We start from the raw sequence: 27,832 nt of genomic DNA, 5'->3' as shown, positions 1-27,832 counted from the left end.
ACAGAAAAAGCACTGCATCAGGTATCGGGTTAGCTGGGGCTCATCCCATTTCTGCCCCTAAATTCCTTGCTGATGGAAAAACATGACTTCTCTGGGCCTCTGGACTTCTTCATCTATAAAATGAAGGGGTTCTACTGGATGAGTGTTTTCAATCTTTCATTTTCAGCAGGAAACTCTTCCCTCGAATGGAGCTCTACCAATGTAGAGCACAGGTAAAAGTGGAGATGCTCTGGTTTCAGGAGAACCCCGTTCTCCAAGGGTGACCCCAAGGCATCTCCCTGAACCCAGGGTTCCGGAGAACTTGGTTTGAAAAAGCCCACCAACAGCCGTTGAGAGTCCTTTAAATGCTTATACTTAGGACTGGTGGACAGATTGTATGCATATGGGCTGAACAAAAGGCAGTGGTTTGGTGGCAAAAACTTGGTCTTTGAAAACACAGAATCCTGACTCTCGCAATCGCTGCTCTGAAGTCTACAGCGAAGATGTATGCAAACCTCTTGCACTCCATTTCCTCATCTATAAAACAAAAATAATACCACGAACCTGCAGGGCTATCAGAAAGATCAGAGATGTACGCTTCCACCAGCATCTCCTTCATGCTCAAACTGGAGCAGTCACAGTGCAGGCACAATTGCATTTAACTATATTCTTACTACAATCCTATAAGGAAGCAATGGTACTTACACTATTTTTTATTATGTACGAGTGAGCCCCTCAATTAAGTTGGGAAGGTCCAAAGTAAAGAAATAAAACAAATCTGGCCTCAACAGATTTCATTATGATTTGCCGCAAAGTTCATCGAGGACACTGAAAAGTTTCCATCAGTTTGGGACACCTAGCTTCACAGTGTTACTAAATTATGTGGTATTTCACTAAGTAGCAAAACCCAAATCATAGGGTGCATTGGACACTTATACCAACATTTCCCAAAGAGTCTGAGATGGTACATTATCTTTCTTTAGAGGCTTCCTGGCACATACAATTTTCTTCTGTTGTAATCAATACTAAATTAAAAAAATGAAAAAACTTTCCCCAGGCTAGGGCCCAGCTAACTTATGGCTCCTTGGGGTGGGGATATGAAGTTTTATTCTAAGCTCAAACAGATAAAGATATTCCCTCAGACCAGCCTCAATGCAGACACATCTCCCACCGTTTAAAAAGCAGAGCAGACTCACGTGCCCAGACGTTCCTCGTGCTTTTTGCTGTCCTTTCCCCACACTTCAATGTCCAAAATGCCCATCCTGTCAGAGAAGTAGTGAAAGTCAAACTGTTCCTGCCACTGCGGATTTGCACTCTTACACAGTGTCTAGAAAACATGCAGTTATATTATTTATTTTCTTAAAATGGCATTCATTGCTACAGCAACTACACATTCATTTCATTTCTAAACAGCAGGAGATCATAATTATGGTTATGATTGCTCTTATAAAGTTAAACTTTTCTTTTTGGAAACGAAAGGGACTTCAAGGTTTCGGGAATTGGCAAAACATCATACTCGTTTAGCCGACTCCCCAGACTCACTAATGTATCCACCAAATTTGGAGAAACACTGTTATCCCAAAAGAAACCATAAATTTTATATATATATAAAACACATACTTTTGATATATATATATTTATTATATAATATTTTTACACACATACAGTAATGACTATTGAGATATGCTCTCTATATAATATATCTCAATAGACATTTTACAGTTGTTCTCTCTTATGAAAGTTACTAATTGGTTAATCAAATGGAAGTAACATTTTTACTGGCACATCCATTCCGTGCTGGCTTAAGAACTATATGAATTAACACTCTGGGGTCTTAATTAACATCTGTCAGATGCATTACATGAGAAACCCGTAACCTGTAGGCCGCTGCCTATGTTTAAAACCAAGTTTACTGAATCCCGTCACCAGAATGAGAGGAAGACTATGAAATTCCACTGCAGCCAAACCTAAAAATTAACAAGCGTGGTCTGAAAACTCCACAAGTGTTCCTGTGTTCTCCGAGAGTGATTTCAAATTGCTTGTGTGTTTGATTCATTGGCAGGACTTTCATTTTTGTTTCAATTACACAGAGGTTCAATTTGTGAATAAAAAGTGAGCAAAAACGCAGGCCACTAAGTATCAGGACCTCAGGGCCAACTATTAAATCCTGGGGCCAAGTATCCCCGTGTGAGAAAACAGGGACTGCTCAGACCTCAGCTACAGCCAACATCACGTAACATCATTTACGCTGTTTTTCATCATCATTGGGCCTAAATATATCAGATCACGGCATTTTGAAACCATGAAGAAAAAAAAAAAAAAAACTATTAGACCACAAATTAAGTGCAATATTCCCCAAGGGGGAACGTAGCAGATACTGGACTGATTCTACACTTCCCCTTAGTCTAAAAGGGTACGTGTGCTTCGTGATGAATAATTTTTCTATACATCCTTACCCTGACCCTGGATCGTTAAAGGAATCTTAGTGGAGAGCTGTGGTCATCCTGGATATGCTCACTGTGAGGTACAGCCTAAAACTGCCTGGTTAAAATAATTATCTGTATATTTCTGCTGTAGCTTGTCTTCAATTTTTTGCATTTCTTATAATAAACGATTCTTCAATATGAGCTTCAGTTCTCTACTCCTCGTGGAGTAAATGACATTTCATATTTGATTCTGCACTGAAAATTGTACAGCAGAGAAAACCTCTTGCCCCCCTAAATCATTTTCTAACCAGTCTGCTTCAGTTAAGTCCTCTACACTCGAAAGCCCAAACTGCAAATATCCTCAGGCCTATTTTCAAAATCTTCCACTGATGTTTTTCTTCCTATGTGGCTTTTGGCAAATGACTTAACTTTCAAGTACCCTAGTTCCCTCAATCCATAAAACATAGGAAATATTTCTGTCTGACAGTTATGTAAAACTAATTAATTACCATGGTTTGGAGACTAGTGTTTTTGAAATAAAAACCACACCAAATTACTGAGATTAAAAATTAAATGGAAGTTGGATCAGCAGAATAAGATGACTGATTTTTAAAGACGGCTAAAAAAAGTCATTACCTTTGGTCAAAACAAATCACTTTTAATACTTTTTAGATAGTTGAAAAAAAATCACAGCAAAAAAACCCCCAGCAGCACTAGACGTCTATTTTTAGTGTTCATACCAACAAGTTAGAGAAAGCCCGGAGTACATAATTTTGAAAACATGTTTAGTTAACTCAAATATTTTAATCCAACTATAACATATTATACCATTTTATTTTTATACGATTTTGAAAGCATTTAGTAATCCTTTTCCCTCATTCTCTGAAACATAGTTTGCTTATTTTCAAAACAAAAATAAGCCATGCATTCAAATCTATTATTTAATAAGCTTTCTCTAGCTTTAGTTTAGTATATTAAAATAGATTATACTAAGCAATCAAATATCCATATTAATAGACTGCACCTATACAATTATTTTGTTTTCTGGGTTGCTCCTAATACAGTTAGGAGGGTTAAAAATAAATTCTGTTCTTGCGAAGTTTAGAGTGGGAAAATATTTTTTTCCATTGTTTTAATCTTAAAGATATTGTTCTCCTTAAGGAACTGACGGAACTTACCTTACTTTTATACCTCTGATCTCCTAGTTTTAACTGGACAAACATCTCTGTCATGCTTCCTCCTGAGACATTCTTTCCTTCCAACAAAGTTATACTTATAATCCCGTTCCAGAGTTGGTTCTTTTTCAAGAACTCTGAGAGCCGGAGGTTGCGTATCAAAGAGGACTAAAGCAAAAAATAAAGATAACATATAAACTTGCTGATAATTCTTGAGTGAGACTTTGGTGATCAGAGGAATTCCAGCTTTCAATATTTGATTAGAAATAGCACTCCCTGCCTGGTAAAAGTGTTAATATTCTTCACTGGCTTTGCAAACCTGCAATCACAGTTATGTGACTTCCTTCTCAAGCATTGGACTTGAAACATATAGCAAAGCATGAATTTGAACAACACTTGCATTTGGCACTGGCCTGTACTCCCACCTAGATGTGCTTTTTGGTAGGAATCCTTCAGCTGGGCCTTTGCTATTTTAATAGTAGGAAGGGAAGAAAGGCATTCTGGGAAATAGAGATATAAGAACCAGGCATTGCTTTTCAGGGAAACAAAATACCTCTGGGCATTTAGAAATTATGGTTTTGAATTTATCCTTCACACTCGAATCTGTCCCCACTTCCCTTTATTCCTTGGGCTATGACTAAAAAGCCTAACACCACTGTGAGATTCACAACTCCAGATATAGCCTGCAATCGGCTAGCCAGCCAAATGAGCTTTGCAGAGGGAAGGCTGCGTAAAGAACACAGCCCCATGGCTGGGACCCAGTAGGGGTTCAGTAACTTGTTACCTTATTTTTGTTTCCTTTTCTACATTGTATTACTCACACACACCTTAAACAGAATATAGAAAAAGGCAAATATCCCCTATTATTAAATTATAAAGAGGCCAAGCACACTTTATTTTTAATTTCCATTATGTAAATTTTCGAACACACACAAAGGTAGAACAACAAACCTCCATGTGCTTATTTATCAGATTCGACATTTTGTCAACCTTATTTCACCTATCCCTTCACTATATTTTTTTCTGCCTGAAATATTTGAAAGCAAAATCCTTGTTTGTTTTTACATAAGAACCATGCTATGATCACACTCAACACAAGTAACCGTGATTCCTTTAATACTGTTAAATGCCCTGAAGGTCTCAACAGTGTCTTTTTATGGTTAGTTAGTTTGTTTGAGTGAGGATCCCCGACATGATCTGCAGGCTGCATTCAGTTCAGGCTGCGGAGTTCATTCACGTTCTCCGTTCAATAAGTGAAATGGCACAGTGTGGACGGCTTGATTTGAGGGAGAAACAAATGGGCTGAAGAAGGTAGATGGTGTCGAGTATCATAGTAAAGCAATGAATTTCTAACACTATATATTCATTCCTGTCATCTGCTCACTCTATCTTCGAGATCATTTAGGCATCAATTTGCTCGGCTTGATGACCAGTTAGTCACAATTTATCACAACAAACAGTATGTCAGTGCCATGTTAATTACATGTCAGCTTACCTCATCCAACACACGTCACTCCACCACCCTTAATAAATGATGCAATAATGCCAAGTGTTTGGATCATTTTATGATTTCCTTAAACAAAATATTTTTAAGGAAATCTGTACTCCCAACTTCATATCTGTGTTGCTTTTCTCTTGAAATTGGAATTCACACAAATGCACATACACACACACACACACAAATGCACACATACACACAGGGGTTTGGAGGTGCTGAAACAGAGCAGGAAAGGGAGATGGGAAAATAAGTAATTTTTTAAAAAAAGAAAAAAACCCTCTCCTCTGGAAAACATGAACAATTCTTTCTCTAACTTCTATTTGCAGTTGGGTTGTGGACAGAATATATTCAATAATGAAGGTGTATGAAATAAAGTTAAGTAATTTTATATTTGCTAAAAACAATGCACACCATCACAATATATAGACAGATACACATATAAATATGTATATAATCTATATGTGTGCATGCAGATACACTTAATACATTCTCTAGCTTAGTAAGCACACGGGCTGAAAATTTCTATCTTTAAAAAGAAAATGAGATTTTGATTCATATATCCTGCTGCACTTTCCGTTTTTATGTTTTTTTCTTCTTAAAGTTCGACTTGCCAACCAACAAGCTGAAGCATGACCTGTCCCATGGCTATGCTTCAAAGTTCCGACAGATATATTCCTCCCTAAACACTGCAACTATTTCAAAATCCTTTTTATAAAGAAGGGAGTAATGTCCACAAGGGATCAAAGGGCATCCTACAGTCTGGCAATTGCCTAAGAAAAATGGCAGTGCTTCCATGAAATATGCCCTAAAATAATTTTGCGGCTTGGTATGTCCTAATTTCAAATTGGATGTTTATCTTGGAAAGGCTTCTAACTTGTCCATAAAACAGCCCCACTTAGCTCTATGAGCTCTGTGAAAATGGAATCCAAAGCTGGTTATTAAGGGGGCCCAGAGATAGGTTCCATATGGCGGAACAGCATGGGAGGGCAAGGCAAAGGCCTACATCAGGCCCGGCTTGGCTGGAGCTCCTGATCTATCCACGGACACTCGTTGCATTACACTCTAACATCTGGATTATTGCTTGCAATGTCCCTGGGAAATATCCACTTTCCATCAAAGCTTTTATCTATCTCAGTCGGACTTTGAACATTTTAGTATTTAACACAGTCATGTTTGATGTGATGGACTTGCTCTTTGCTGTCCAAGATTTTGTTTTTTTTTCCTTACTAAAAGCGGGGTAGGAAAAGAGAAGTATTTATTGCACAGTTCACAGATAGAAAAGGACACAGGACCATTATTCTACTTATTTCACCCTAAGTATTTCTGCAAAGCCCACTATAAGGTTATGTCCAAAAAAAGTTTCATTTGCGAGCGATGCAGTCTAGGATATGAGTATGAGCTTTAAAGGCGTTTCTTAACTACTTTCGCATTTCTCTTCCACCCTTGAGACTTGTGATGAGGCTTAAGAGCAGGGTCTGTGGTTGTGGGCGGCATCCGGGCCATCCCATGTGTGCACTGATGCAGATCTGGGCTATCCAAATCTTTTGTGCTTGTCAAAAGCTCCCTTTCTCCCCACCATAAATCGACTCCTCCGCACTCACTCTGTTAGCTCAATAGCTCAGGTTTTCATGACCGTGCCCGAGCCCTATATGTGAAATTTGTCATCTTAATGCAGCTTGGAATGTGAAAGGAGAGAAGGAAATGACCCATCAAAAGGAGAAACCCACCCCACCTGAGCTGAAACAAACACCAGGAGATAGAGCAAAGCTTCTGGGTCCCGACCCTAATTTCTCAGCAGACATAATGGATAAAATATAGTACATCAGGGTTTTGTTATTTTTCTCCTTCCTCCCAGAGGATCAGAACCTTTTACTATTTCTACGTGGATTCATTCATAGGCTCTCTTCCTTGGCCCTCACCCCACCAAATCCACACCCAGAAAAAGTGACTTTCTTTTGAAACATGCAACTTAGTTATGACTAGTGAAAACAAGGTGTGATATTTAACTTTGAAACATATTAGCTTTTGTAAAAATGAAACAGATTCCAAAACATTAATATGCTTCCAGGTCACGAAAATTTCACAGGAAGGAAGGGAAGAAAGGGAGAAAGACTGAAAGTATAGGCTGTGGAGGGTCTGCTCACTTCCAACAGGTGCAGAATTCTCAGGAGTTTTTGATCTAGGAATAGACTCTCAAAACAGTGAATAGATTTTCCTTCCTGGGACATAAAAAACAGATTGCAGCTTGGCCACATGCATTATTTGAGGATTTTGGCCAAGTGGCATGCTGTGGAGACAGCAACGTGGACTCCAGTACCCTGATTCCCGATGTGGCTACAAAGGAAACCCTGGGATAGTGGACCTGTCAGCTCAATGCCTCCTGTCCGTCCCAAGCCAGGGAGAATAGCAGAGAGGTCAGAAGTAAAGAAGGATCCTGATAGGAGGGCACAGAGTCCAGAAGCTGGGGCCATAGCCTGCAGTTATCAAAAGCAATGTTATATTCAGTGATGCCACTGTCCATAACTAACTATGCTGACCAATACCACGGGGTAACAATTCAAAGCACTCCCTTGGGTGACAAAAAAACACCAAAACATTAAAAAAAAAAATTAAAATTAAAAATAGGGGCGGGACTTCCCTGGAGGTCCAGTGGTTGAGGCTCCGTGCTCCCAATGCAGGGGCCCCGGGTTTGATCCCTGGGCAGGGAACTAGATCCCACATGCATGCCGCAACTGAGAGTCTGCATGCTGCAACTAAGACCTGGTGCAGCAAAATAAATTAATAAATAAATATTAAAAAAAAAAATAGGGGCATTGAGAAAATGTTTTTACAAGGTTTTTGTGCTAGGCCTACCTTACTGGTGCCAATTACTGTATGGGTACCTTTTAGATCATCTCAGTGATGGAGATTTAAAAGTATGTGTTCCGATGTTGCCAATCCATCTTATTTTGACTCTCATTAAATATTTTTCCTGAGTCATTGTGAGAAAGTAGGGAGTCAAGGAGACAAATGCATGAAAAAAAAGAAAGGAACTAACTTTGTAAGCAAAATGAGGAGTAAAGCAAGATTCCAACTATGTTGGCAATGCTTAGAAAAACTAAGGGAGAACATTCAGTCTATAAAAGCTTTCCCTGAAATATTCCTTCCAAGTTTTTTCAACATGTAAAACTACTTCTCATTGTCAACAGCTTTTATAGCATGACATGAGAAGATCCATACGTTCATGCAACAGGCTTCCAGAAAGCTGCTACTCGACAGCTCCTTATATCATCTGAAGAGAACCCTGTAGGCATAAATTCTCCTAGAACTACACAAACATTTTTGCATAGGATATAAAGGAAGCCTTTTAAATTTCCCACAGGGGAATGGACATGAAAGATGAGATTTATATTTATAGATGAAAACTATTTCACAGTCCCAAGGATATGAATAATCTGTGTGCACAAAGACATTAGCTATAAAAGGATTATATTAATTTTTTTTAATTAAAAGGGAATATCCTCACTCCATGTTTGAACTTAAAAATAAAAATTAGACTAAGAGAAGATTTCTAAAAATCGATAAAGTCCATAAATACCCAATGATTCTCAGGGTTCTGGACTGAGGGGGGAAAAAAATGAAGGCCATGTGATTCAACAAGGTTTTCCTTTTTGCCCTGACCTCTAGAAAGCTCAATATTAAATGCTGGGCTCATATACGATAATATTCATCAACTAGTATTTCTTGATTCACATGTGTCATCCTGCGGGCCTTCATGTCTGTGTTCCGTATTTCTATGTCTCTCCTTCACTTAAAATAGGTCAAGGGCACCCCTATACGAGACTGGGACTAGGGTGAGGCAAGTGAGGCATTCGGGGTGAAACATTTAAGGAGGTGCTCACTCCTCAGGCTTCTGCAAGGGCAGGGTTGGCCCCTGAGCCCGAGTGCCTTCTCATGTTTTACACCCCAGGCACCTCACCTGCCTCACCCTAATCCCAGCCAAACCTAAGATTTAGCAGTGCTCCCCACTGCTCTACAAGGCCTGCCCCTCTTATATCCCTGGCTTTGCCTCCTACTTTCCCTAGCATCCCACGCCATACCCTAACCCTCACCAGTGGCTCTCAAACATCACTATGCTTCCGAATCACCTGGAAGCCTTGCTAAAAGATGGCTGGGCCCCGTTTCCAGAGTTTCTGATCTCAGAGGCCTGAAATGGAGGCCCAACATCCACATTTCAGAAAATGTCCAGGTGACGCTGATGGTGTTGGCCCAGGGGCTCCCCTTTGGAACTGATAACAAAGAATTTGGAGCACTTGCCATGCACCACATTATTTTATAAATGTCCTGTCTCAATTCACTTCCTCCTGCTTCTCATCTGGTAAGATTCACTCCAGCTTTCTCGGTCCCCAGCCTTCAATCCACCCCACCCACCTGTAAAGCCAAGATAAGGGCCTAGTCTCTGAATACCCCCACCTCCTCACTCTCACCTCTCCTAATCCCTCATCAGTTATGATGGCCAACTCTTGTCTCTGAATTCTCAGGGCAGTGTTCCTGACAATATAGTATATGCTCAGTAGTGAGAGGCTTTTTTTTTTTTTTTTTTTTTTGGCCAAAACTGAACCTAATGTCACTGAGAGGAGAGATCTGATGCAAAGTTTAGGAAGGAAGTGGCTCTGTTCTTCTGGGCTGGAGACACACAAGGTTTGAGAGTTCTAACAGATCCAAGGTCTTACTTGAGCATGACTGAAACCCACAGAAATGAGGAAAGCCTCTAGAAACCATTCTGCTCAGGGTAATGCTGACCTAGACTTCAAAACAAGGCAGTAGAAGCATCGGGGTTAAGAAATTTAGACGTGTGCCCATGCAGTGTCACTTCTAGATAGATAGGCAGGCATGTAGGTAGGTAGAAAAAGAGATAGGCATACAGACAGACAGACAAATAAATTAGGTAGATATATAGATGAGATAGATAGGTATATGGATGTATATGGCTGTTTGGGGTATACCATTCTCCAATCCTTCAAATTTAACCAAGAAAACAAAAAAGTAAAAGGTATTACTAAGGGTGGGCATTTGAGTTAGGAATGTCTCAAAATGAAAAGGAACCAACCAAACAAAAAGCATTCTATTAATTGGGAAAGTGGTCCAGGCACAATACTTTCAGTTTAGTTCTACAAATGGACCACACTTCTTGCAAGCGGTTTTGCTTGTGCTACTTCCTGGGCTTATAGTGAAAGAAGGGACATGGGTCCACCTAGAGAAAGGTACAGTGACAGAGGGCATTTACCAGTAAGGTGGGAGAAGTGGCATCTCTTCCAGTTTGAGCAGCTTCTTCTCAACCCAAAACTATAGGACAGACAAAACAATCATCCAAACTTCCTCCTGGTTCTTACCTGGGCTCTGGTCACAAAGCACGTCATGATATGTAGTTGGAGAGATAGGTAGATGATAGATAGATAGATAGATAGACAGGTAGATAGATAGATAGACAGGCAGACAGACAGACAGAAAGAGCTTCCCTCCAAGTTCTCTGACTGTCCTCTTTCAATTTAAGTTCCTCCACATTAAACTAGCTCCTACAGGAGCTAAATATGCTAAAACCACACTTCTAAAGCCACCGGAGTCCCAACCCTGCAAAGTGCTTCAACCTGCATTGAGGTCTTCAGTGAACTTGGCCCACGTGTTAGAAGCAAAATTGACAAGGTCAACCTGTATAACTGAATCAAAGGCAAAAGCACAACCACAATAATTTGCTGAGACTTCCCAGACTTCACTCATTTGGCCAGACAGCTAACCCACAGACACAGCCACCCCCGGGGCAGCAGCCTATGGGAGGGGTCACAACTGACAAGGATGCCACGTCACCCCCTGGGTGACCCAACCAGCATCCCATCACAGGGGGCTGCTGGGTGATGAGGCTGAGAATGGCACACTTCAAAAAGTCCAAGTGGACAAACGAGCAGAGAAAGGAGCTGCTGGCCCATGCAACAGACAGCTCTCCGGGTTCAAGACCAACCTCAGCAAAACACTGCTACTACTAACTCCACCTTTCTGAGACTGCCTACCTGTTCTGAGTCCTAGATGTCAGAGAGCTAGAAACAGAGGGGCAGACAGAGCCCAAGGGAAAAAGAGAAAGTGGAAAAGGGGAAAGAAGACAAGGGAGGACATAACCTAAATTCAGGCAGAACCCTCACCATGTAATTCATGACTCTTACCAAGTCATGACACTGAAATAAAGTATCCAAAAAAGCCGAAAGCAAGAGTGTAGCCCCTATATTTTGTCAGGGAATACAACGGGAAAAGAGAACCATTCCAGGTACTACGAACAGAGGGAATATAATGCGGAGAACAGGTGATGGAAAAGCTGAGACACCAAATAGAGTACATGGAGAAAAGTTAAGGTCAGTGACAGGAGGAAGCAGCCGGCACTCTTAGGCTGGAGTGAGGGCGGGGCGGGCAGACTTTCTGTAAAGTTCCAGGTAGTAAGAATTAGGGTCTGCCCCAAGTACTCAACTCTGCCACGTCAGCCAGAGGCAGTGCATACACAAATGAGTGCAGCTGCGTTCCGATCAAACTTTATTTGCAGAAGCAGACACAGGGCTGAATTTTGCACTCAGGCTGAAGTTCAATGACCCCTGGGCTAGAGAGAGAAAAAGAGTGAATGCTAGGATCAGGGTACAGAAAAAAAATGTTGCACTAGGTACAGGGATGTCTTCTACCTTAAACGGCTGACACATAATTGCATGAAACAATGGGTCAGAAGAGGGGCCATGTGAGAATAAATACTTATCTCAGTGCAAATTATCTAAAATGAAGAAAATCCATAACTAAAAGGGCACTGTGGTCACTCATAATACAGTCCCAAATGAAAGGGCAAGGGTGTGGTCTGTATATACGCAGATTTTCTGAATACAATCAGTGACCCATCAATTCCATATTTTATCATCGTGTTTTTATCCCATTAGACTATTTGATGTAAGAGAAGTAACTGCTGTTAATTTTCTATCTCTGTAACTATGATATACATTAGAAAGTGAGAAGTAAGGTTTGGAAACAGATCTATTCACAGAAAAGATTGTGTATAGTAAATATCTAAAAAGAAGTAGTTATCTGATTCAGGTCCTTTTAAGTAAGATTTTCATTTCTCTCTTTAAAAGCCTCATTAGAAGGAAAACAAAGGCTTTTGTATGAAACCTAAAGCTATTTTTTAAAGGCAATCTCTATGTATTTACTGTATTAAAATCAAGGTCAGTATCAAAATCAAGGAAACGGGGAATTCTCTGGCAGTCCAGTGGTTAGGACTCCGTGCTTTCACTGCCGAGGGTGCAGGTTCAATCCCTGGTTGGGGAACTAAGCCCACGAGAGACCAAAAAAAAAAAGAAAAATTCAGGAAATGCATTAGAAGACAGTCCACAGAGACTCTGCCATTCTGGTCCCTCTAGATGATGCAAAATTATAAACTTATGGGTCTAAGAGCAATTATTTAAATAAAGTTAAGTTATTATAAGAATAAGATTGAGGTGAAAGAGTCAATGACATTTTATAGGTAATATATCACTTAGGGCTAGTGAAATTTTAGATACTCATAGTAAGTAATCTTCCGTATATTAAACTTCTGTTACCTAATTTTTAAATATAATATGGAAATCCTAAAAAAGAAGCTTATAGTTTAAAAATACCAAGATAGGTTGATCAGGGTATTTTAACTACTTACACAGAAGGTTAATCACAGAGTCTATAGATTTTCCACATGACTCATTTTCATAAGCTAAATTAGAAGCTATCTCATGTTTTCCTCCCAAACTGCAAACTCTAAGCAGCAAAATGTCAACCTAACAATTGAAACTCTTCACCAATATATAAATGGCATCTCTCATATAAGATAGCAAGTAGCTTTCAATGACCTATATTCATCTAAGGTTTTACTAAACATTGCATTAGGTTTGGGCATTTAGTCTCTGAGCCCAATGCACTGAAGTCAAAATTCTAGAAACTGCAATGACAGGGAAAAAAGAAGATGACAGTTCCAGGATCCTCTGTTCCTTTCATATTTTTGATAACATTTTTCCTCCCCCTCTTCATTCCTTTGACTGTTCTTCCTAACCTCTCCTGTCATCCCCTAGACTCCCATATTCCCCAAGCTCACAATTTTTCTTTCTAGCCTTTATGTTCTTCCGCAAACTGCCAGTGCTCTTCCACAGGCCGGATGTCCCTAACTAAAGATGGTTATTGATGTACAGTACCAGTGTTTTAGTGCTGCAGCAGAATCAATAAATGAGAAAATACTGCTTTGTCAGGTTTCGCCAGAGCATGCTGGGAAACTTTACCGCTGCGAATGGTTACAGCAACTCTTAATACATGAGAGGGAGAGCCGGGCGCCCTTCTGTGCAGAGAAATGATGTTCTTCTACCCTCTAGTGACTATAAAGGAATAAGACAAAAGCTGGAGGAATTTTTGAGACCACTTCACATGATTATTTATTGCCTCTGAAGTTTATTTCTAAAAAGAACCAGAGTCTTGGAAACCAAGTGAACAGGTAGGATTAAAAAAAAAAAAAAACACCTTAGCCTGTTTATTTTTAAAGTGCTCAAAAATGCAAAGGATATACATTTTAGGAAGAGTCAGAACTTTGATTCCTCTGGATTTGAGAAAGCAAGGTTTAGAAAGTTTACCTTCTTTCCTAGGAATTAGTCAGGTTACAAATCTCTCCTTCTCTCTCTTTCACATACACACGCTCTTACAAACACACGGAATCTTTGTTTCAATCTCCTTATTTTATAGAGAAGTAAACAACTGCAGTGTGGTGAGGTTAGAAATGAGAGATGGCATATATCTGTGTACACATGTGTGAGTATAAATAAATGCATATACAGAGATTGCCCACGCACCCTCCCCTCATACACGGACACATCACAGCCACCTCCATCTTGGTTATTCCTCTTTTAAAAGCAGTAGACCTGCTAAAGTAAGTTATACATAATATTTTTGGTTTTGTTTACATTTACATTAATTTTGACATTTAGTCACTTAAGTTACAATGTGTTACCTTAATAACCTGATAATAACACATCCCTACCTTGGTACACCTATACTTTTTATAAATTGCACAGAAGTATATAATTGTTTAAAAAGATACTAACAATGTAAAAAAGTCACCAGCATTTCATGGAGAAATCTTTAAAGAAACGCTCACAAAAAAAAAAAAAAAAAAGGTAAAATAAAAGTAATATAAAAAAGATTGATAAAATATACCATGTATTCTTCTCAATCTTTTCACTGCCCTTATGACAGTTTCCACCTAATGGTAAATAGCTTTCTAAAGGACTAAATCTAACTGCACTACAACTCCAAATAATTCAAGCTTAATGAAGTGTAACATTCTAACACGGCCGGTACATATAAAATGTCAACACTAAAACAAGCGTAAGTTCAAACATCTGGCTATGCCCTTATTAAACGAAATTTTAAAAGGGAGTTTGCTTCCTTTTTACTCATAACAGCAGTAAGAGGAAAAGAAAGCCTTTCCATGTACAGGTTGGATAATAATCTTGTCTACATTTGTCTTTGCTACAAAGGTGAACCACATGAGGTAAAGAAAAAAAAAACAGCTATATTTACCTTGCTGGCACTTAACTGCTTCCGATTTGACCAACGCTAAGGATTATGTCCATTGAATCGTGAAAAATGGCAAAATAAAAGAGAGAAATAGAGCCGTTAACAACATAATGATGTTACCATGCTAGTTAGATGGTGCAGACTACATTCAAACAACTGACACCCACATTCTGAGGTTTCAGAGAAAACACACTTGAGCAAGAAAATAGTTAGAAACCTAGAAAAATCACATTTCTGTGGTTGTGTTACATCATTTTCTCACAGTATTCAAAAATGAAAAAACAAGGACATAGAATACTGCTCAGTCCTTACAAGTACATTTATGTTTTTATTTGCCTGAAAACACTCTAATTTTACCTCGAAAAGCAATGTGGAAAGGCAGGTTTTTCCTACCTGAAATACCCAGATAGCATTATAAAAATGTTTAAGAAATTCATGGACAAAGTTAGCTCATGTTTAGGTTTCTGTAGTTTTAGATACTAGAAAAAATAATTCCATTGCCCTCTGCTGAGAAAATCTCAATATTCGAAATAATAGGAAAAAACAATCTGAGTCATTTCTTCACAATGAAGAAAAATAGGCTAATGTACCAGTGAGGGAGGGAAGAAAAAAATGTTCTGAACAGCCAGTAACTTCACCACTGTTCTCTTTTGATCTCTCATTTGTCGAGCTAAGACTGCTGAATTTCGTCTACAAGTAAAGTTCTCTCCTAACAAAATCCTCTCATTACTCCTGTCACCGTCCAGTACTGCAAAGCTCTACTCTGGCTGGTTAACCAGCTAACTGGATGTTAAAACTTGGAAAAATTTGGCAGATTACAACTCAATTATGAATCTAATTGAGCAGCCCTTAGTAACTATTATGATTAAGGAAAAAAATGCCTTTAGGCAAATGACCTATCCACATTGCCAGTTAAGTCTCCCCAGGAAATTAGAAACCAGAAAACAAATTGTCTTTGGGGAAAATCCACTTATATTCCAGGGACCAGCAAGTAGAAACGCTGGTACAAAAATGTCTTGAAAATATTCTTCAGGAAAAACACTTTCCCTGGTGAAACTGGAAGCTCAACCACTCAGCATGTGACCCAGAGCTATAGCTACTACAATCTGGGTATTAAAATCAGTTCTTTTTGTATTTTCCCAACAACATATGAACAAATATTTTCACCCAGAACAACCACTAAAATTAATCACCATCTTGTAGGTACACATGGCTATCCCTAAATAGCCTTTTGAAATATAATTCGTTTGATTTTTATATCACCAAAGATTAACAAATAGATGAGGAAACGACTGGAAAATGAGTATTACTGTCTGCTTACTACAGTACTAAGAGCTACCATATATCGGGTGTCTACTCCGTGCTAAGCACTATATTTGATCACGCTGATCCTCACAAACCTATAAAATAGATAATCTTTCTTTTAAATCTGCATTTCACAAATTGTAGCTGAGAATTAAGTAATTCTGTGAATTTGATCTGATCACTTAACTTCTCAAAACGAAAAATAGTGGAGTCGGGATTCAAACCCAGGCAGTCTGATGACAGAGCTCATAATTAAAACTAAAATCCTATTTTTGCTGAGCAAAAGAGACAGAGGGCAGGTTTATCAGCCCTCCACCCAGTGCCTTACCTCCTAACTGTACCATGCCCGTATGCACTTAAATCCCTGGCCCTGAGGGTCAATTCACAGACATTTTGCACATGTTAAGATTTTTATTGGCTTGGCTCTAAAGCAACAAAGACTGCCTCAATGACAACGGGACGGGTACAAAACCGAGAATTCAAACTGAAATCTCTCTATCAGGCTTTAAATTAAAATGGAAATTTATAAACAAATTATTCCCAAATAATCTCAGTCTCCCGTGTTAGTTACCCCATTTAAAAACCCAATAGAAGAATATCTTTAAATACTAACTTAAACTCAATGAAAAGATCAACAGTTTTCTGATACTTACTCTATCCAAAGGGCCCCTGATATGCACTGTTAAGTTGAATAGCCACACATGGCCAAGGATAAATTATTCCTTGCTCAGGTATACTTTGAACAAGTATATAAACAGAAAAATAACACTACCAGTCAGAACAAATAGAACAGGCATTACCATTATTATTATTTCTATAATACCCCATTTTATTATATATGTACATCTATATACACACACATACATATACATGGATATGTATATATATGTATGTACACTCGTATATATAGTAAATAGATTGTACACTAGACCCTGCCAGACAAGCAAAGAACGAAGAAAATGAGAAATCGTACCAGCAAGTAGATAATGCGTACCATCTGACAAACTCTCAAAAACAGGGCGTGGAGGAGTCAAGGAAAGAAGGGCCAAACTAAATAGGATGACAAGTGTGTCTCCTTTTAGGGCTCTGAAAAGATAGGCTTTGAGATGTTTTCCAAAAACAAACTCAAGCTGCATTGAGTATTAATTGCTCTGCAATTTGAAATAAATTTTGACTGAAATGGTTCTACTTAAAAACTCCAAATTTTGGCAATATTTCAACATATTTTAAGTGCCAGTAGTACTGCTAAATATGATCCAATACACTACAGAAAAATCCACATGTGGAATAAATACACAGCTATTATGCAGCTGAAATATGCAGCTATCTTCATGAGGTCATTATCCAAGTTTACAAACCCCACTTAAATATGTAAGAAATTTTCAGAACATATCAGCTGGCAATTATGCAACCACGTGGCAAATAATATGCTCATTTCCATGGCATGTCATTGTAACCTGGCATCCAGCTCAAGGAACCGGTCACCTACTGGATGCCCTGCCACTGAATCCGATGGCAATGCCATCAAAACTAAGAGAAGTTAAAGGAAGTCCCTCGCCACTATGTTGGGTAGAAAAAAAAATATTTTTGACATCAATTTAAGACATTTTAGCAACAAAATATCAATGTTATTGAGGCCTCAGGTTTTAACAGTGCCACTTCTTAATTAATAAATGGAGATCTCCCCCCCCAAAGTTATCATCAAGTAAATGCTCATAAGTAAAGAATTCAGATTAAAAATAGCAACTGTTTAGTTGACCCTCTGGCAATTGAAAAATCACTGTGCAGTTTTTTTTGTTTGTTTGTTTTACTCCTTTAAACTATCTTCAGTGAGTTCACTAGTAAATCACTCATGATTTTCATCATGAAAATAAATTACAACTAACTGCAAAGGTAATGTCAAAATGAAGAATATCCTCCACACTGACCCCACTGACTCAATTCAAGAGGTATTATTGGAGGCCTACTTTCTAAACAGGCTTCAGATTTTCATACCAGATTCTAAACATGCTGAAATTTTAACACATCTTAGTCCTTTTTCAAGTAGCTGTTTTTAATTGGCTTTTTAAATGCCTTTCAAATAAATGACAATCCAAGATGCTTTCATTCTCTTTTTCATTCTTGGAATTTTAAGGTATAATATCAGAATATAAAATAAGATTATGGTTTGTATTCACATACTTGCTCCTAGAAACAGAGTCCCCATCATACTGCCACAAAATCCAATGCTTTTTGATGTTACAGACATCTTTAATAGGTAATGCATTAACTAGAAATTACCATGTAACAGACTAGAGAATATTAAATGTGTGTCTTCCCAGAAGAACTCTCAATAGAAAATTTGGTAGCTAAAAGAAAAAGGAAGATGAAACGGAAATGCTGCAAATGTATACTTGATTACCTTAGTAATGTACAACACAATGACTAAATCCTGGGAACAGCTTTTCATAACTAAATAATGCCTAAGTCATCTAGTACCTAAGAAAACAGTAAATGGAAACCTTAACATTCAGAAAAAGCAAATTTTGTATGATCTGTGACAAGCAAACCATAAGCAGCAAAAACACTTAATAACAGCAATAGTATTATTGCTACAATATTAGTAATGTTTACATCCCTAGCCAAAATAGAGATCATTCCTTACTGGATTTCTTTCCAGGTTTCCAAAAGAAAGGGTGTACATTATCACAGATAGGTACTTTAAGTCTCTATACAGTTTTTCCCCCTACCCAAATAAATACAAAAATGTCAGCCATCTGGCAACCCAATTATCAAAGAAAAGCTGCAATGGAGAATTTTAAAAAGAACAAAAGGGTCACACTCACGTGTCTCTTGAAATCACACTGTTTTACTACTAGGTTCAAATTTAATACAATCACTCCCATGTCATCTTCTAAACTGTTTGGATCTTCCAATTTTAAAATATGTTCAGTCGTCCTATAAGCAAAAAGCAACAAATGATGGTAGCACTTATTGGTAGTACTTTATAGCCTAAGAATACATCAGGAGCTTATGATAAAAATCTCCTACCCCTGAACAGGGGTGAGACACAAGTTAAAAAAAGCACCAGATTCAGTGAAAATAAACCAACCATCTTCAGGGGTAGAGAAACTGTTTGGCATCGCCTAATTCAACAGTTGGTCAACTGATTCTTCTCCCCTACTGCCCAAAGAAAATGTAAATACTTGTTTTAATTTTAAGGTAAGTAGGTTAATGAACACGAAAGTACAAAATTCAATACACCATTTAGGTTATGTTATAGAAGATGTAATATCTGACCAATATATATTTGGGAGCTAAAAAGCAAAAATTATAGAAAAACTCACATTTTAAAGCACTCTTTCATTTATTCTGATTTTGACATGTGATTATCTTGAGTTCCCTCTAAAATTCACTAATAACAACTAGATGGTAAAATTACAATACCTGTTAAGCTCAAGATCACTCAGAACGACAAATGCAGAACCCATGAAATCAGATGTAGTTAAATCTCGATCATACACCTACAAAGAAGAAGGGGGCCAGTAACACACATTAATATGGCAAACCAACTGAGTATATCAAAGTATGGATAAATGCAATAGGCTGGGAATTTTGAATTAAGTCTTCTAGATCTAAAAATAATTTGCACAGTATAAAGAAGAATTTAACCAAGCTGATGGGGAGAACAAAATTATTCAAACCTGTGCATTTTGCTTACTATGGCCAAAATAACAGAAAATACTTTTAAGGCAGTATTCATATGCATTAAGATATTATGCACAATGGACCACTCTCTGTAGTTTAAATGGTCTCATTAAAATTTACTGTTTTCCGCAGTGAGCAAATCTGCCAATTAAATAGAAATTTGCTAAATATTCTATAGCAATCCCATCCTGCACTCAACTCATGCAGTTTTAACCCAGATGTTAGAGCAATTGATGCTTACAACCGGTAGCTTAAAGCTCTCTGAGAAAGGCTTTAGTACTTGTCACCACTGCACTGGCAGTAATATTTCTTCCACATTCAGTAAGTTTAAATACAATCAATGGAGATATTATTTTCACTCTGCTAGATCTAAGAGTAACATACAGTTTGACCAAGGGTATAAAGAATCCCTTCCATACTTATATTTTTAAGCCAGTGATTAGGAATGATACAAGAATGAATTTGGGGAAGTTGACTTTTAAGAGGGTGAAGATGGCTGAGAAATAAATGTTTTTAATAAAAGAGCAGATTTGAAAGTCATCTGGGATTACCTTCACACGCAGCTTTTGATCAAGGCTTTGTATTGGCAATAAGACTACTTCGTCCCAAACTGGGTTCAAGTTCTTATATATGACTTTACTTTTGTACAGAGTCTTCCCATTCAGCTTAAATTTCACATAGGGATCACTCGTGCCTTTAAATGAAAAAGAGAGCAAGACAGGTTTTTAAAATACACGTAAAAAGCCTAGGATCTCCATTAAATAACGATTCTTTCCACGCTCTCCAGGCTCAAAGCACTTCACTGAGCACACCCAGAACAAATGTCTCCCTGCACAGAGACTGAAGGCCCCAGAGGTGGAGAGGGGAGAGAAGTGAAACAATCTGGGGTAAATGACTGATTCTTCTTTGCCTTTCCTGGTAGAATATAAATGGGCTCCTTGAGCTTTTTCTGTTTGGTTTCATTGTGGGTATGTCATCACTCTCCTACCCACAAAAAATTCAAGAAATAAAATCCACCAGCACCAGCCACGCATCTCAGGAGTCCTGGGGAGAAGCCCACTCCTCCTAAGAATGGCAGTGAGTCAGTGAAAATGGAAAGAAACCATTTTCAAACATTTGGCCAGATGGCTGACTCAACAGAACCCTGTACTTTATAATATAATCATAATAAATCAATCAATCCCTGGAACCACCGACTCAGAAGCCTGGGGACTCGGACCCCAGAACCAGGGGTGTAGAGATTAAACTGACAAAGTTGCCATTCTTTGCCCCACCCTCCGCACCTGCGGTAGAGAACATTGTCTCCCCCTGGAGAGCTGAACGCCCCTCAACAAGGCCCTCCAACCCGCTGGCCTCGGGCCAACACCCTTGACCTGCTGCCTCTTCCCAGGAAGCTTTGAAAAGGAAAGAATAATGTCCCGCTATAGCCACTATGTCCAAAGCAGAAAGAAGGGCCGATGATGGACCCTTCTCCACATTTTTCAGATCAGTTGAGGAAAAAAACATGCCCACAAACATAATACCAGGATTAATGTGTTGTGCAAGTGTGCCATCATACTCGGGACACAGAACAGTGACTGGGACATACTTGCACATTACTACCTAGTGAAGGATGAATAAAGGAGGCACAAATAAATGAATAATCCACGAGGGCATGAATGAAGGCTAGCCGATAATGCTACAAAGAAAGGAAAAAAATCTAATTTGGGGAGGTATGCTGGTATAATTCATCGTGAACCAGACTCTGAATAAGTGCTCAAAGACCAACAGTCTTGTTCACTGACACATTCCAGGTGCCTTGGACAATGCCCAACAGAGGCCTCCACAGATTTACTGACATGAGTTCTTGATATTAAAGTCAAGCCAATGTAGTCTAAGAATATTACATCAAAAATTAATTAGGCTACTCTGTCACAAACATTTCCAACTCGTTAATACCCACCATGAATTATTTCAATCATTTTTTTTTTTTCAGCTCTTTCTGAGGTTTCTGCAGGACGGAAAACTCCTGAACATGAATGCAATTCTTATACTAACTATTCTAACTGGGAGTCACATCACTTGGGGGCAAGATAATACACATTGGCTAAAAGTCTTAACAGAGGAACCAAGGTATCATTTGGATAATTCAGCCATTCCAGTATGGCAAGGCTGCTAACTTTAAAACAAAGAAATCAAGTTACAAATATACACATATACATATTCGACACTCACGTTTTAAGTTTGGCAACAAAGGGGCAGAAACCCAGCAGTCTATACTTTAAACCTGGACACACACGTACTCGCACACACTTCAGCAGCAATTCTGAGCAGGACAGTAAAAATGAAGGCATTCCCAGCCATTCAGTGGAACAGTCACTAGTGAGTCAGTAATCTGTCCACACCCCCTCTTTGAGAGTACAAGAGAACACCTGCGGCAAGTCAGATTTTAACAGTCATTCTGATATATATAGATAAAAAAAAAAAAAGTGGGGGGAAAACTCTAATAAAAAGGGGCCTTTAATTAAATGAAATTGCCACTCTGGGATCAGGCCTTCATGCTTGTCAGCGTGCTCTCAAAATAAACATCTCAAAACCAGGCCTCGGTGGTGTCACTTTCTCACAGGCAAAGCATACTGGGTAATCCCCAGGCATCTTGACAGCTACATAATGTTCAAACTGTTTCACGGGTGAATGGCAGCAGTTGCGAGAAAGAAAATATTAATGTCTGGAATTAATAGAAAAAGGGACCAGGGTTTACAAAGCCAAACAAGGAACCAGGGTGTCAAGTGAGCACAGCATTAATTGTTAGGGAAAATTTGAGAAGGGGGGGCAGGGGGCACGTAGTGATTTTTTTCTCTCTGAGCCTAAGTGCCTCACTGTCAGGCAAGTGACATCTTAACTAGGCAGGTTCTGAAAAGGGGTCGCGGCTCAGGAATGCAACGCCCAGATTACACAAATGATGAGATGACACCTGAATGGGTGGACTTTAACCTTTTTTTCACAGGGCGCTTCATAAACAATGAGGCTCCTTGGAATAAAGAGGTAGTGTGGAACTTTGGGAGGAGAATGAAACCAGGAGGCCGGAGACGGTGCCTCCCTCCTGGGGTCGCCACCCGTCCTGCCATGTGGTCTCAACAGAGTCACGGAGCCTCAAATTTAGAATATGTAGCCATCACACATCCAGAGCCGGAGCTTTCTGCTCCCGTGCAAAAGGTACTGTGGTTCTGTGTGTGCTGAGACAGACTGACAGCCACGCACTGGTCCTCCAGAAATGCTGTGCCAGTTCACACTCCCGACAACGCGGGACAGTCCTTATTTCTGCACACGATGCTATGGATGGTCATGCCTCCCTTGACCCTGTACCTGTCAGGCCTGCTAACATCACTCACATGCCACAAACACAGGTTGCCTCAGAGCATGGCTCAGTGTTACTGAGTACTAAGGGGGATGGCAAAGGAAGATCCACCCCAGAGCCTTTTCTTCTGTACCTGGCGGGCAGCAGGCAGATGGTATATATAACCCAAGGTCCAAGAGATAAGTGTCAAAATAGAATAGAACTTGGGGGGTATGCTAGTTCACAGGCGGGAAAGGTTAGCTCCAGCTGGGGTATCAGTGGAGGCTGAAATAAAGGAGATGGGAATTGAAACATGGGCGGATCTGGCCAAGCGGAAAAGGACTGAGGCCATGTGGGCTGGAGGAACCGGCACTGAAAGGGGAAAGAGGCCAAAATGACTAGATCTGTGCGGTGCCAAGCAAGCATTTCAATTCATCCAGAAATTAAGGGGATAAAATGTATAATGAGAAAGTTATTTTTGAGTCAGACTGGTTTTGAGTCAGACTGAAGTGCCTTAAAAGTCACAAAATAAGGAGTTAAGTTTTTGTTCTGTAAGAAATATAGGGTAGTTTTGGTTTTCCTGTTCTCTTTTTTTTAATTTTTTAACAAGTGTAATACATGCTCATGATGCTGAAAGGTATGAAATGAAAACTCTCCACCCTCTTAATCTTTCCTCATTCCCATTCCTCATATGCACCAGTTTCTTGAGTGTCTTACAGGAAAAACTACAAGAATTGTTTTTAACTCGAATGTAATCATAATAAATGCACTGGACTCTGTGCTTTCACAACTAAAGTACCTTGAAGCTCTGTTCACATCAGCAATACAGATTCACCAGTTTTTATTTTTCTTTTATCAACTGCATACATTTTCATTGTGTTCTTGTATCTTAATTTATGTAACTAGTTACCAAATAATAAACATTTACATCACTTCCAATTTTTTTTTTTTTTTTTACTAGCACAAACAATACTACAACAAGCACCCTTGTATGACTATCTCTGAGTTTATATGTGATTATATTCAGAACGAACAGCAGGGCTTCCCTGGTGGCGCAGTGGTTGGGGGTCCACCTGCCAGTGCGGGGGACATGAGTTTGGGCCCTGGTCAGGGGAGATCCCACATGCCACATAGCGGCTGGACCCGTGTGCCATGGCTGCTGAGACTGCTCTCTAGAGCCCGTGTGCCACAACTACTGAGCCCACGTGCCACAGCTGCTGAAGCCCATGCACCTTGAGCCTGTGCTCCGCAGCGAGAGAGGCCACCGCGATGAGAGGTCCGCATACCGTGGCGGGGGTTGGCCCCCTCTCGCCAGGGCTGGAGAGGGCCCGTGCAGCGGCGGAGACCCAATACAGCCAAAAATAAATAAATAAAATAAATAAATTTATTAAAAAAAAAACTGCAGGGCAAATGAATGTGTCTTTTCTGGTTCTGACAGCCATTGTCAAATTGTTCTTCCAAAGTCTGTCAAAATTTACACTTCCACCAAGAGTATACGTTTTGTATTTTTTTTCTTTACATGCTCACCAATATTTGATGTCATAAATCTTTACTTTGAAAAACTGGCAGGTAAAAAAAATAGTATCTCCATTTTTCTCTATCATTAACATTTAGAGTAAAGCTTAGGATCTTTCATATTTTAGTGACCTACATTTGTCTTTCTTTGTCAGGGAAATTCTCACTGATATCATTTACCCATTTTTCTATGGGCTCAAGGTTTTGTCTTTTGCTTATGGATTTGAATGAGCCCTTAATTATGGAAAGCAGCCATTGGCTGTAAATCTTGTCATACTTTGTTTAGACTTACCTTACTTCTTGCAATAAGTTATTTCCATTTTTATTTAGGCAAATTAACCAGTTTTATTTATGGCACTGTCGCTTAACATTCTACTTAGAAGAATTGTTCTCACTAAAGGATTTTCAGTTAGTTCAGCCATGTTTCTTTCCACTGATTTTGCAGCTTTTCGTTTTTTACACTTAAGTCTTTGGTCCATCTGGAATTATTTTAGTGTGAGAGGGAAGGAAATTCAGGTTTACTTATGAGTAGGAGAGTAAAATGATCAGAGCCATGCTTCAGAAATATAAATCTGGCAGCAGCTTATAATTTAGAAGGAAGAAGAAAAAGGCTAAAGCGAAGAAACCTGGTAGTTGAGATAACACAGCACCGGGGAGTTGAGGAGACAGCTATACCCAAACTATAAGAAGCACCGATCCAGGGTTTCACAAAGCATGATCCATGGACACTCATACCTCAAGGTGCTCCACGGACTGAAAGGGTTATGTCATCCAAACCACTGGGAAAAGCTGTTTACTCTTTCCTTACTTGGAACCTCCCTATGTAGAGTAAAATATTAAACACTGCTAAGAACTGTATTAATGACAAACAAGCGATAATAAAAACAGCTTAAAACTTTTCTACTCTGTATTTCATAAAATTATTTAAATATAGAAAACATTTTACTTGGGCCACCTATGAACGTAATATTAAACTCCTCCAAATCAAAGCTCTGGAAGGTGAGATGCATGCCCAGAGTTGCCTAATATGCATGGTAGGTGAATTATATGAAAATATGATAAATGAATAAACTTTGAAGTAAGATGGGCATGGTGGATTAAACCCCCAGACCTTCCTTTCAGTAACTGTATAACCTTAAGCATCATAATTTCCTCAAGCCTTACCATCTTCACCTGCAGATGGAAAAATGCCAGCTTTGTAGAATTATCTTGAGAACTGAATGAACCACTATACTTCGGTAACAAGAGGCTCCAAACATTTACATAGTATGTGCTTCTATTTATAGTATTACTACTCAATTAATTTAAAAGGGGAGAGTGTGTAACAATGTATGCAGTACTAATTAAATATTCATTTACTTTATTTTAGCTGTCCAAGTAACATGCACTGATAATTTGTCTCTATATGTCCCTTCTAAAGGTGTGATGTTTATAACCCCTTCTGTCTTCAAAAGTTGAACAGAAAATTCCTTATGCTATATACTTCTCACAGGGATCCCACGTGGTTTGGGAAAATTTCATGAAACAATCTGAGCTGTCTTGGAAGGAATGGGCCGTTTAAAATTTGAAAGTCACTAAGTATTCATGAGTACTAGCTACTGCCCCACCTACAGTCCTAAGGGGATTCATTAGGACTTCAGAGAACTTTGCAGGTATAAACTTACGAAAATAACAGGCAGCTCAATAAGAAGGACTCAAGTTTATCATCAGGAGAGAGTCATCAAGAACCATCATATTTGAAGGTTCTGTTCTCTTGGCATTCGATTTATCATCCCAAGGGGCTATTACCAGATTGAGTGTGTTATGGAAAAGATGGGCAGTATCAACAGGTGAAGTGGTTGAACAGAATAGACAAAATCACATGGACTGGCTCAAGAACTAGCCCAATATGCAAATAAGATACATCTGTAATGAAACTCCAATTACCAACACCTTCTCTTTGCTTTTTCTAGTATAACAGCTCATGGCCATGGTAGTAGAAAAAGCAGAAAGTCAAGATTAATTAAAAAAAAAAGAAAGAAAGAAAGAAAGAAAGAAAGAAGGAAAGAAAGAAAGAAAGAAAATTGCCACCATCTAGAAAAGCTTACTATCTTGGTATGCACCGTGACTTTACACACACACACTTTCCACAAAAAGGAATCAACCTTCATATTGTATTCTTTTACCTGCCTTCTTCAGTCAATAACACATCTGTCCCCTTCCATGCCCGTAAGTATATTTCTATAAATCAGTTTAATGGTCATTTATGTATCTATTTGTGTGTGTGTGTGTATATATATATATAAATACACACATATGCACTATATCATATAGTTTATGTACTATATCATATAGGTTTTTAAAACTAGCATTCCTAATTTAAACTAAAAATCCAATGCATTGAATGCGAAAGCTGTATTTGTAGACAAAACCTAGTTATTTGTCACCAGCAAAGCTCATTTGCTAAGTTAAAAACTTCAGCCATATAGCGTCTCCAAAAGAAACGTGGTCTTAAGCTAGAAAAGTTTCCTAATTAAATGCATTTCTCAGAGTTGTTGTTTGTTTATGAAAGGAAATGATCTCCATAATTTTACACCAAGTTCACATTTTATAATACCTGAGAACTTTTCTCAGGGGATATTAAGAGTTCAGTTTCAAGTCAATAATTATTTACTAAGTCTTTAGGGAAACTGAGATACACATAGATGAATTCATTCTGCATAAAAAGTATTTGAACACATATGAAAAAGCATAAATTTGACTTTTTTCCTATCCTCTGGCTTAAGAGTAATAAGATTCATTATATTTATACACATATCTTTAGACTCTTTGCAATATATATACCTATTTGGAATGTTTCTTCTTGCCAGAAAAAGAAGTAAATCTGAGTTGTTTTCATATGGGATCCATAAGTTCTGACTTTCTCCAAGGGTGGCTAAGTAAGAGCCAGACGTGATTTCAGAAAACAAGCCAGTGACGATTTTTCAACGCTGCTGCTGCCCTCTAGCAGTTAAACTGAGATTTCCAGAGCAAGCCACGTCCAATCGCAGCTTTCTTAACAGACCCCTTCAGAAACCATAATGGGCCTTCTGGAAACTCAAGGGCATTTTTCCTCAGTCCCATGGGACAGGAGAAACAACTTTCCCTTTATAGAGCACAGTCTACTTTACTTAAGAGAGCAGGAGATTCAAGTCTAGCAGAATTCCAAGCCAGGCTTTATCCACTACAATTAAATGAAGGGAACATGCACATTCCCCTTCTCCTGCACATGGTGGCTACACGCTTCGGTTTTTTTGGTACCAGCCTCAGAAGAACAGTTTCCTCCCAGACCATCTAAAGGCCTTGCTGGCCACCTTCT

General features: G+C 38.9%; 1 protein-coding gene across 18 annotated transcripts in view; it reads right to left on the bottom strand.

Moving 5' to 3' along the window:
- Positions 1–27,832, bottom strand: part of MCTP2 (multiple C2 and transmembrane domain containing 2) — a 250,502-nt gene that overhangs the window by 126,993 nt on the left and 95,677 nt on the right. For 16 of the 18 annotated variants that reach the window (XR_016392018.1, XM_022598922.3, XM_022598920.3 and 13 more), the window contains 6 exons: positions 20,216–20,358; positions 19,404–19,480; positions 18,803–18,914; positions 14,676–14,711; positions 3,584–3,748; positions 1,176–1,306 (listed from right to left, as the gene is read on the bottom strand). Coding sequence is in view for 17 of the 18 variants with exons in the window: in XM_022598922.3 (XP_022454630.2) it covers positions 1,176–1,306; positions 3,584–3,748; positions 14,676–14,711; positions 18,803–18,914; positions 19,404–19,480; positions 20,216–20,358 (664 nt within the window). In the remaining variant the exon portion in view is untranslated. Of the gene's footprint in view, positions 1–1,175; positions 1,307–3,583; positions 3,749–14,675; positions 14,712–18,802; positions 18,915–19,403; positions 19,481–20,215; positions 20,359–27,832 lie in introns of those variants that run through there. The other 2 variants (XM_089906867.1, XM_022598927.2) reach the window with 2 other exon arrangements.

Source organism: Delphinapterus leucas, chromosome 2 (assembly GCF_059928025.1).
Source record: "Delphinapterus leucas isolate spDelLeu-1000000601 "Yukka" chromosome 2, BTC_Dleu_Yukka2, whole genome shotgun sequence".
NCBI lineage: Eukaryota > Metazoa > Chordata > Mammalia > Artiodactyla > Monodontidae > Delphinapterus > Delphinapterus leucas.
Note: the sequence above shows the minus strand (reverse complement) of the source record. Positions and strands in the feature narration are given on the sequence as shown.